Raw genomic sequence first — 12,033 nt, 5'->3', positions numbered from 1 at the left:
CTGACCTGGCATACTTCAGTTACCCCTCTAGCTGGGTGCCCTATTCCAGAGGTGTGGGCACAGGTGCCGAAGCCCTGTGCCCCTACAGTACCCAGAGCCATTCCTGGGCACTGTAAGTGCAGTGATGCCATTAATAGTATACGGTGCTGGGAGGTCACCATTACGAACTCCACAGCACCATAATGGCTACACTGAAGGCTGACAAGTTTGGTACCAATGTTCTCAGCACACCCGGGTGAGGGGTAAATTCTAACAACCTCAGGGTGAGGGCTCGATGTTGTCAACCTCGTGTTGAGGACTCGATTCTGTCAACCTCGGGTTGAGGGTTCGATTCTAATAATCTGAGGTTGAGGGCTCAATTCTAACAACTTCAGGCTGAGTGCTTGATTCTGTCAACTTCGAGCTGAGGGCTTGATTCTAAAAGCCATGGGTTGAGGGCTCAGTTTTATCAACTTCGGATCGAGGGCTGGATTCTGAAAACTACGGATTGAGGGCTGGATTCTAACAACCTTGGCGTGAGTGCTTGATTCTAACAACCTCGGGCTGATGGCTGGATTCTAACAACCCGGGAGTGAGGGGTTGATTCTAACAACCTCAAGTTAAGGGCTTGATTGTGTCAACCTCAGAGTGAGTGCTCAATTCTGTCAACATAAGGTTGAGGGCTCAATTCTGTCAATGTCTGGTTGAGGGCTTAATTCTGTCAACTTCGGGTTGAGGGATCGATTCTATCAACCTCGGGTTGAGGGCTCAATTCCAACAACTTCAGGCTAAGGGCTAGATTCTAACAACCTCGGGTTGAGGGCTAGATTCTAACAACTTCATATTGAGGGCTTGATTCTAACAATCTCAGAGTGAGTGCTCGATTCTAACAACCTCAGGCTGAAGGCTCAAATCTAACAACCTGGAAGTAAGGGATTGATTCTAACAACTTTAAGTTGAGGGCTTAATTCTGTCAACCTCGGGTTGAGGACGCGACTCTGTCAACCTCAGGTTCAGGGCTCGATTCTTTCAACCTTGGGTTTGGGGCTCGAGTCTGTCAACCTTGGGTTGAGGACTGGATTCTATCAACCTCAGGTTGTGGCCTCCATCCTAACAACTTTGAATTGAGGGCTCGATTCTATCAACCTCAGGTTGAGGGCTCGATTCTAACAACCAAGAGCTGAGGGCTTGAATCTGTCAACCTCGGGTTGAGGGCTCGATTCTAACAACTACGGACTGAGGGCTCGATTCTAACAACCACAGGTTGAGGGCTCGATTCTAACAACCTCAGGTTGAGGGCTTGATTCAAACAACTTTGGATTGAGGGCTGGATTCAAACAACCTCAGGGTGAGTGCTCGATTCTATCAAACTCAGGCTGAAGGCTCGATTCTAACAACCTGGAAGTAAGGGATTGATTCTAACAACCTTAAGTTGAGAGCTCAATTCCATCATCCTCTGGTTTAGGGCTCGATTCTGTCAACCTAAGGTTGAGGGCTCGATTCTGTCAACCTTGATTGAGGGCTCGATTCTATCAACCTCGGGCTGAAGGCTCGAGTCTAACAACCTCAGACTGGGAGCTGGATTCTAATAACCTTGGGTTGAGGGTTCGATTCAAACAACTTTGGATTAAGGGCTAGATTTTAACAACCTGGGGTTGAGGGCTCGATTCTGACAACATCAGGGTGAGGGCTCGATTCTAACAGCCTCGGGGGTGTGCTCGATTCTAACAACCTCAGGCTGAAGGCTCGATTCTAACAACCTGGAAGTAAGGGATTGATACTAACAACCTCAAGTTGAGGGCTCAATTCTGTCAACCTCGGGTTGAGGGCTCGATTCTGTCAACCTCGGTTTGAGGCTATATTATGTCAACCTCAGGTTTGTGGCTCGATTCTGTCAAACTCGATTAAGGGCTCGATTCTATCAACCTCTGGCTGATGGCTCAAGTCTAACAACCTCAGACTGAGAGATGGATTCTAACAACCTTGGGTTGAGGGTTCGATTCAAACAACTTTGGATTAAGGGCTCGATTTTAACAACTTCGGGTTGAGGGCTCGATTCTAACAACATCAGGATTAGGGCTCGATTCTGTCCACCTCAGTTTGACGGCTCGATTCTAGCAGCCTCGGGGTGAGTGCTCGATTCTAATAACCTCAAGCTGAAGGCTCGATTCTAACAACCTGGAAGTAAGGGATTGATTCTAACAACCTCAAGTTGAGGGCTTAATTCTGTCAACCTCGGGTTGAGGGCTCGATTCTGTCAACCTCGGGTTGAAGGCTCGATTCTGTCAACCTCAGATTGAGGAATCGATTAGGTCAACCTCGGTTGAGGGCTCAATTCAGGTTTGAGTCTAACAACCTCAGACTGGGAGCTGGATTCTAAAAACCTTGGGTTGAGGGTTCAATTCAAACAACTTCGGATAAAGGGCTCAATTTTAAAAACCTCAGGTTGAGGGCTCTATTCTAACAACATCAGGGTGAGGGCTTGATTCTGTCCACCTCAGTTTGAGGGCTCGATTCTATTTCTAACAGCCTCGGGTGAGTGTTCAGTTCTAACAACCTAAGGGTTAGGGCTCGATTCTTTCAACCTCGGGTTGAGGGCTCAACTCTGTCAACCTCAGGTTGAGGGCTCGACTCTGAGGGCTCTATTCTAACAACCTCGGGCTGGGGGCTCGGTTTTAACAACCTGGGGTTGAGGGCTCGATTCTGACAACATCCGGGTGAGGGCTCGATTCTGTCCACCTCAGTTTGAGGGCTCAATTCTAACCGCCTCTGGGTGAGTGCTCGATTCTATCAACCTCGGGCTGAAGGCCCAAGTCTAACAACCTCGGACTGAGAGCTGGATTCTAACAACCTTGGGTTGAGGGTTAGATTCAAACAACTACGGATTAAGGGCTCGATTTAAAAAACCCCGGATTAGGATCTCCATCCTAACAACCTTGGATTGGGGGCTTGATTCTGTCAACCTCAGATTGAGGGCTAGATTCTGTCAACCTTGGATTGGGGGCTCGTTTCTATTAACCTCAGGCTGATGATTAGAATCTAACAACCTCAGACTGAGAGCTGGATTCTAAAAGCCTTGGGTTGAGGGTTTGATTCAAACAACTTCGGATTAAGGGCTCGATTTTAACAACCTGGGGTTGAGGGCTCAATTCTGACAACATCAGGGTGAGGGCTCGATTCTGTCTTCCTCAGTTTGAGGGCTCGATTCTAACAGCCTCGGGGTGAGTGCTCGATTCTATCAACCTCGGGCTGAAGGCCCGGGTCTAACAACCTCAGACTGAGGGCTGGATTCTAACAACCTTGGGTTGAGGGTTCGATTCAAACAACTTCGGATTAAGGGCTCGATTTTAATAACCCCGGATTGGAATCTCCATTCTAACAACCTCGAATTGGGTGCTCGATTCTGTCAACCTCGGATTGGGGGCTAGATTCTGTCAACCTCGGATTGGGGGCTCGATTCTATCAACCTCGGGCTGAAGGTTCAAGTCTCACAACCTCAGACTGAGAGCTGGATTCCAACAACCTTGTGTTGAGGGTTCGATTCAAACAACTTCGGATTAAGGGCTTGATTTTAACAACCTGGGGTTGAGGGCTTGATTCTGACAACATCAGGGTGAAGGCTCGATTCTGTCCACCTCAGTTTGAGGGCTCGATTCTAACAGCCTCGGGTGAGTGGTCGATTCTGTCCACCTCAGTTTGAGGGCTCAATTCTAACCGCCTCTGGGTGAGTGGTCGATTCTATCAACCTCTGGCTGAAGGCTCGAGTCTAACCACCTCAGACTGAGAGCTGAATTCTAACAACCTGGGGTTGAGGGCTCGATTCTGACAACATCCGGGTGAGGGCTCGATTCTGTCCACCTCAGTTTGAGGGCTCAATTCTAACCACCTCTGGGTGAGTGGTCGATTCTATCAACCTCTGGCTGAAGGCTCGAGTCTAACCACCTCAGACTGAGAGCTGGATTCTAACAACCTTGGGTTGAGGGTTCGATTCAAACAACTTCGGATTAAGGGCTCAATTTTAAAACCCCCGGATTGGGATCTCTATTCTAACAACCTCGGATTGGGGGCTCGATTCTGTCAACCTCGGATTGGGGGCTAAATTCTGTCAACCTCAGATTGGAGATCGATTCTATCAACCTCGGGCTGAAGGTTAGAGTCTAACAACCTCAGACTGAGAGCTGGATTCCAACAACCTTGGGTTGAGGGTTTGATTCAAATACCTTCGGATTAAGGGCTCGGGTGAGTGCTCGATTCTATCAACCTCGGGCTGAAGGCCAGAGTCTAACTACCTCAGACTTGGATTCTAATAACCTTGGGTTGAGGGTTTGATTCAAACAACTTTGGATAAGAGGGCTCGATTTTAACAACCCCGGATGGGGATTTTCATTCTAACAACCTCAGATCGGGGGCTCGATTCGTCAACCTCGGAATGAGGGCTAGATTCTTTCAACCTCAGATTGGGGGCTCGATTCTATCAACCTCGGGCTGAAGGCTCGAGTCTAACAACCTCAGACTGAGAGTTGGATTCTAACAACCTTGGGTTGAGGGTTCGATTCAAACAGCTTCGGATTAAGGGCTCCATTTAAAAAAACCTGGGTTTGAGGGCTCGATTCTGACAACATCAGGTTGAGGGCTCGATTCTGTCCACCTCAGTTTTAGGGCACGATTCTAACAGCCTCGGGGTGAGTGCTCGATTCTATCAACCTCGGGATAAAGGCCGGAGTATACCTACCTCAGACTGATAGCTGGATTCTAACAACCTTGGGTTGAGGGTTAGATTAAAAGAATTGTGGATTAAGGACTCGATTTTAATAACCTGGGGTTCAGGGCTCGATTCTGACAACATCAGGTTGAGGGCTCGATTCTGTCCACCTCAGTTTGAGGGCTCGATTCTAACAGCCTCGGGGTGAGTGCTCGATTCTATCAACCTCGGGCTGAAGACCTGAGTCTAACAACCTCAGACTGAGAGCTGGATTCTAACAACCTTGGGTTGAGGGTTCGATTCAAACAACTTCGGATTAGGAGCTCAATTTTAACACCCCGGATTGGGATCTCCATTCTGACAACCTCAGATGGGGGGCTCGATTCTGTCAACCTCGGATTAGGGGCTAGATTCTATCAACCTCTGATTGAGGGCTCGATTCTATCAACCTCGGGCTGAAGGCTCCTGTCTAACAACCTCAGACTGAGAGCTGGATTCTAACAATCTTGGGATGAGGGTTCGATTCAAACAACTTCGTATTAAGGGCTCGATTTTAACAACCTAGGGTTGAGGGCTCGATTCGGAAAAACATCAGGGTGAGGGCTCGATTCTGTCCACCTCAGTTTGAGGACAAGATTCTAACAGCCTCGGGTGAGTACTCGATTCTATCAACCTCTGGCTTAAGGCCCGAACCTAACAATCTCAGACTGAGAGCTGGATTCTAACAACCTTGGGTTGAGGGTTTGATTCAAGCAACTTCGGATTAAGGGCTCGATTTTAACAACCCCGGATTGGGATCTCCATTCTAACAACCTCGGATTGGTGGCTCGATTCTGTCAACATCAGATTGGGGGCTAGATTCTGTCAACCTCGGACTGGGGGCTCTATTCTATCAACCTTGGGCTGAAGGCTCGAGTCTAACAACCTCAGACTGAGAGCTGGATTTTAACAACCTTAGGTTGAGGGTTTGATTCAAACAACTTCAGATTAAGGGCTCTATTTTAACAACCTGGGGTTGAGGGCTCGATTCTGACAACATCAGGGTGAGGGCTCGATTCTGTCCACCTCAGTTTGAGGGCTCGATTCTAACAGCCTCAGGGTGAGTGCTCGATTCTATCAACCTCGGGCTGAAGGCCCGAGTCTAACAACCTCAGACTGAGAGCCAGATTCTAACAACCTTGGGTTTAGGGTGCGATTCAAACAACTTCGGATTAAGGGCTCAATTTTGCCAACCCCGGATTGGGATCTCCATTCTAACAATATCGGATTGGGGACTCGATTCTGTCAACCTCGGATTGGGGGGTAGATTCTGTCACCTCGGATTGGGGGCTCAATTCTATCAACCTCGGGCTGAAGGCTCGAGTCTAACAACCTCAGACTGAGAGCTGGATTCTAACAACCTTGGGTTGAGAGTTCGATTCAAATAACTTCGGATTAAGGGCTCGATTTTAACAACCCCGGATTGGGACCTCCATCCCAACAACCTCCGATTGGGGGCTCGATTCTGTCAACCTCCGATTGGGGGCTAGATTCTGTCAACCTCGGATTGGGGGCTCGATTCTATCAACCTCGGGCTGAAGGCTCGAGACTAACAACCTCAGACTGAGAGCTGGATTCTAACAACCTTGGGTTGAGGGTTTGATTCAAACAACTTCAGATTAGGGGCTCGATTTTAACAACCTGGGGTTGAGGGCTCAATTCTGACAACATCAGGGTGAGGACTCGATTCTATCGACCTCAGTTTGAGGGCTCGATTCTACCAGCCTCGGGTTGAGTGCTCGATACTATCAACCTCGGGCCGAAGGCCCGAGTCTAACAACCTCAGACTGAGAGCTGGATTCTAACAACCTTTGGTTGAGGGTTCGATTCAAACATCTTCAGATTAAGGGCTCGATTTTAACAACCCCGGATTGGGATCTCCATTCTAACAACCTCGGATTGGGGGCTCGATTCTGTCAACCTCGGATTGGGGGATAGATTCTGTCAACCTCGGATTGGGAGCTCGATTCTATCAACCTCGCGCTGAAGGCTCGAGTCTAACAACCTCAGACTGAGAGCTGGATTCTAACAACCTTGGGTTAAGGGTTTGATTCAAACAACTTTGGATTAGGGCTCGATTTTAACAACCTTGGGTTGAGGGCTCGATTCTGAAAACATCAGGGTGAGGGCTCGATTATGTCCACCTCAGTTTGAGGGCTCGATTCTAACAGCCTCGGGTGAGTGCTCGATTCTATCAACCTCGGGCTGAAGGACCGAGTCGAACAACCTCAGACTGAGAGCTGGATTCTAACAACCTTGGGTTGAGGGTTCGATTCAAACATCTTCGGATTAAGGGCTCGATTTTAACACCCCGGATTGGGATCTCCATTCGAACAACCTCGGATTGGGGGCTCGATTCTGTCAACCTCAGATTGGGGGCTAGATTATGTCAACCTCGGATTGGGGGCTCGATTTTATCAACCTCGGGCTGAAATTTGGAGTCTAACAACCTCAGACTGAGAGCTAGATTCTAACAACCTTGGGTTAAGGGTTGGATTCAAACAACTTCGGATTAAGGGCTCAATTTTAACAACCTGGGAGGTCTCGATTCTGTCAAACTGGGTTGAGGGCTCGATTCTATCAGTCTCGGGCTGAAGGCTCGAGTCTAACAACTTCAGACTGAGAGCGGGATTCTAACAACCTTGGGTTGAAGGTTCGATTCAAACAACTTCGGAATAAGGGCTCGATTTTAACAACTTCAGGTTGAGGGCTCGATTCTAACAACATCAGGGTGAGGACTCGATTCTAACAACCTCATTCTGAAGGATCGATTCTAACAACCTCAGGCTGAAGGATCGATTCTAACAACCTGAAAGTAAGGGATTGATTCTATCAACCTCGGGTTGAAGGCTCAATTCTGTCAACCTCAGGTTGAGGGCTCGATTCTGTCAACCTCGGGTTGAAGGCTCGATTCTGTCAACCTCAGGTTGAGGGCTCGATTCTGTCAACCTTGATTGAGGGCTCGATTCTGTCAACCTTGATTTAGGGCTCGATTCTATCAACCTCGGGCTGAAGGCCCGGGTCTAACAACCTCAGACTGAGGGCTGGATTCTAACAACCTTGGGTTGAGGGTTCGATTCAAACAACTTCGGATTAAGGGCTCGATTTTACCAACCTCGGGTTGAGGGTTCGATTCTGTCTACCTCAGTTTGAGGGCTCGATTTTACCAACCTCGGGTTGAGGGCTCTGTTCTAACATCAGGGTTAGGGCTCGATTCTGTCCACCTCAGTTTGAGTGTTCAATTCTAACAACCTAAGGGTGAGGGCTCGACTCTGTCAACCTCGGATTGGGGGTTCGATTCTATCACCCTCGGGCTGAGAGCTGGATTCTAACAACCCCCGGGGTATATTCTTGGCCAGGTCTGGGCAGGGTGTAAACCAGCCCTGTTCCAGCCACTGCTGCACCTCGGGGACGGCTTAAAACTTCCAATCAAAGACTGGGCAGTCCTGTGGGGAAGATCTTACAGCTTCTCAGACCTCTGTACCCCGTCCCCAGGGGGTGGGTCAAGAGACACTGCGATGACCACTGTGCGCAGCCTTGTGCCCCACCCGCTGTCAGACCTTCAGCAGGTCATCGGCTGCCCTCCACCTCGGTTTGGTTACCTCCTTCTCTTGGATTAGCGCCTGGACAGCTCCTGGCATTAGAGCGCCTTGTACATTTATTTTTTATTTCCTCGTGTTCTTTATTCCGTGGTTCATAATCCGTTCCTCCTCCGAGGGGCAATGCTGTCACCCCCTGCCCTGCGTGCGGGGGCGTGGGGGAGGGGTGTGCGAGGGGGGGGGGGGAGAGGGGGGCTGTCCTGGGGATGACTGCGGGACGTGCGTGCCACGCATTGGCATCAAGCACGGTTCAAAAATGAAGAGAAAAACGTGTAGTTCGTCGTGTGTAAAAGTCTGCAGTTTCCAAATAGATCTTCACTTTTCCCGTGCACAGAAGCAATAAATCAGTGAGCGTTGAAGGGAGCCCGGGAAGTGTTTAGATATTCAGCAGGTGAACAGCAAAGCAAAACCTCACGTCACTGGCAAAAGGGAAAGCGAAGCGTTCCTTGAAAGTGACTCTGGTCGGTGCCAGCATCGATTGGCACAGACCTTTCCAATGCCACGTGGTGGCACATTATGCAGAATAATGAAAATAAACGAGGAATATATGAAATTTTCACACATAAATACTGAACTCAGTAATAATACTTATATTGAGAGAGAGAGGAGGAAGAAAGGGAGAGAGAGAAAGACAGAGAGAGGAAGAGAGAGAGAGTGAACGAGAGAGAGGGAGAGAGAGAACGAGATACTAGGTAGATGGATAGAGACAGAGATAGAAGGAGAGAGAGAATGAAAGAGACAGAGAAAGAGAGAGAAAGAAAGAGAACGAGAGAGAGCGAGAGACAGACTCGCCCTCCCGCCTGCCTGGCTTGGTTTATCTTGGTCGTGAAACGTGAAACCAATCTCTGCTCCTCGCCGCAGCGTGCGCCCATTGGCCCTCTCGGCGATCAATGTGATTGATTCGCGCTCCTGGGCGGGAGGTGGGAGGAGGGAGCGGTATAAAAGGGCTGGCACTGCACCAATCCTGGAGTACCGCAGTGGTCCATCGAGCTTCTCTGCCCTCTGTCGAGCTGGTCTGTGCCCTCCCCCCTCTGCCACCATGAGCTACGACCTCTACAGCCACCGCAGGTCCTGGGACGAGTACCGGGGCACCCGGCCCTCCAAGCCAGCCCTCTCCTCCAGCTATGCAAGCCACCGGTCCACGCTGCCCATCAAGCGGTCAGTGAGGATGGGCGCGCTGTCCGCTGCGCCGGAGTACCACGACAAGATCGATGTGGCCCAGGCCGGCACGATCAACACCGAGCTCCTGGGCCTCCGGGCCCAGGAGAAGGAGCAGCTGATGAACCTCAACGACCGCTTCGTCGGCTACATCGAGAAGGTCCACCAGCTGGAGCAGCAGAACAAGCTGCTGACCGTGGAGCTGGAGGCGCTGAGGCGCCGGCAGGCCGACCCCTCCAGGCTGCACATGGTCTACGAGCAGGAGCTGAGGAGCCTCCGGGCCCAGCTCGACGACGAGGCCAACGAGAAGATGCGGATGGAGGGCGAGAGGGAGAACCTCAGGGACGTCTGCGGCCAGATCAAGGACCGGTATGAGGACGAGGTGCGCCTGCGGATGGAGGCGGAAGATGCCCTGCAGAAGGTCCGCGAGGAGACCGACACGGCACTGTTGGCCAACAGCGACGTGGAGGGCAGCATCAACTCCCTTGTAGATGAGATTGTCTTCCTGAAGAAGGCCTTCGGCGAGGAGAACGCTGACCTGGTGGCCCAGATCCAGTCGGCCAGCATTAGCATTGAGGTGGAGGTGGCCAAGCCGGACCTCTCGCTGGCGCTCAAGGACGTGCGCTCGCAGTACGAGAAGTTGGCCAACAAGAACATGCAGACGGCCGAGGACTGGTACCGTTCCAAGTTTGCCTCCGTGGCCGAGCTGGCCAGCAAGAACAACGACGCCGTGAGGACCATCCGTGAAGAGACGTCCGAGTACCGGCGCCTCCTGCAGTCCAGGTCCCTGGAGATTGAGGCGCTGAGGAACCTCATCGACTCCCTCAACAAGCAGCTGGAGAACATGGAGGACAAACAGTCCAAGGAGGTGGCCAAATATCAGGTAAGGGGCGCCTTGGCCTTCAGATCTAAACAGGGTCAGTCCTGGCCTTCAGGTAAAAATCATGTCCATGGTCAGATCACCCCCATCAGGTAAAAATCATGGCACTCAGGTAAAACCGGTCCTAGGATGCTTGTTTCCGGTCCAGGGAAGACATGGCTTGGCAGTTCGGGCTGGACTGTTCCCATGAGGCGCAGGGTCAGACTGATTTGAATACGGCTGGGTCTGAACTGGGGTGGCAGAGTAGGCTAAATAATGATGATGGATTCAACCCAGATCTGTGACTGGGGGTGGCTGTCTGAAAAGTTTCAGCGTGGCGTCCATCATCTCCTTGTGTTTGCTTTGATGTATTTACACAGGTAAAAATGGCCAGATCACGGCCATCAGGTAAAAAGGCTCAGCTGATGAAGTATCCTTTACTGGGTTCTTTTTGTACCCGGCATGCAGCGCACTGCAATCCCAGCTGGGCCAGCACAGCCTTTCATCCTTGTGATATCCACAAAAGCATCAGTGAGATGGAAAATAATAACTCTAGTTAATGAAGGGTTCCGTTTCTATAAACGGAAACAGTACCTTATCTTTTGCTAAGATAGCACGGCGGGTTAGCGCGCATGCTGCTGATAACCATGTTTATCCTGCAAGTTTCAGTCCCGGCAGAGCGGACACAGCCTTTCATCACTCTGAGAGATATTCTCATGTATTGAATTTCCAAGACTGAGTCTCCCCCATGCGCCTCCCCCCCCCCCACCGTGCTGCCCCCTCTCCCCAACCACTACCAGATAGGGCCGAGTCTGCTGCTGCACAAAGAGACGTGGAGGGGTGACCCTTGACAGACCTCCCTCACCAAAGATTCTTAAAGAAGGGACATTCATTGACTGACGCTGCATGCAGTCGTTGAGTCGAGGCGCTAGGCTGGTCTGTGTGGCTATTAATCAGCAAACCCTGGCCTGCAGCGGTGAGAATGGGCAGCTCAGCATCCCTGCAGGCCAAAGGTCCTCATAGTATCGCCTCCAATGACACATAACATGACGTAGACTCCCATAAAACAAGCCTCTAGCAGTAGTTACATGGCACAATACAGGAATATGGACGTGTGGGGGTGGTGGCGGGCGGCGGAGGGGGGGGGGGGGGGGGAGGAGGAGGGGGGCGGGTATGTAGCTGTCCCTGCCAGGCGGTGCTGAATGAACGCCTGGGCGCCGGGGCCGGGCCAGCCTCGCCTTTCTTCCAGCGTTTGACATCGCGACCTGCCGCTGCAGGCTACTCTGTACACAGGTGCATTAACCCTTTATGTGAGAGTTATTGTAAGTAGGAATGTCTGAGTGTGTGTAAGTGTGTGTGCGAGTGAAAGTCAAAGGACGTGGGATGTCACTTTCATTTCATACGTCTGGAATTTGGTGAATTGACATCAATAAGCAGAACCAGCAGGGGGTGGATTCGTGATTTGCAAACGATATGCGCCGTGAAGCACGCGCATGCGTACTGCGCAACCTGATGTACTGGGGTCATGTATATTAGATATTTCCACTTAGAAGCAAACAGCCTCGTGTCCACGCTATGAAACACCCAGGTGTGAGTCCTCTTTATTAAATGAAGGCATAGACTGTGCCCCTGCGCCCAGACACCAGCCGTGCCACTGCCCCAGTCACCCTCAGTACCGCAGCCCCAGTCACCATCAG

General features: G+C 50.8%; 1 protein-coding gene across 1 annotated transcript in view; it reads left to right on the top strand.

Annotated features, from left to right (window-relative positions):
- The first annotated feature begins 9,291 nt into the window (after positions 1-9,291).
- The window catches only part of LOC147725660 (neurofilament light polypeptide-like), a 33,105-nt gene continuing 30,363 nt past the window's right edge, over positions 9,292-12,033 (top strand). Inside the window, exon 1 of the mRNA XM_086964566.1 lies at positions 9,292-10,360. Within this exon, the coding sequence (XP_086820692.1) occupies positions 9,359-10,360 (1,002 nt within the window). The 5' untranslated portion in view covers positions 9,292-9,358. The remainder of the gene's footprint in view (positions 10,361-12,033) is intronic.

Source organism: Lissotriton vulgaris, chromosome 3_2 (assembly GCF_964263255.1).
Source record: "Lissotriton vulgaris chromosome 3_2, aLisVul1.2, whole genome shotgun sequence".
Taxonomy (NCBI): Eukaryota; Metazoa; Chordata; class Amphibia; order Caudata; family Salamandridae; genus Lissotriton; species Lissotriton vulgaris.
The sequence above is the reverse complement of the archived record's forward strand: the minus strand, read 5'-3'. Positions and strand labels throughout refer to the sequence as shown.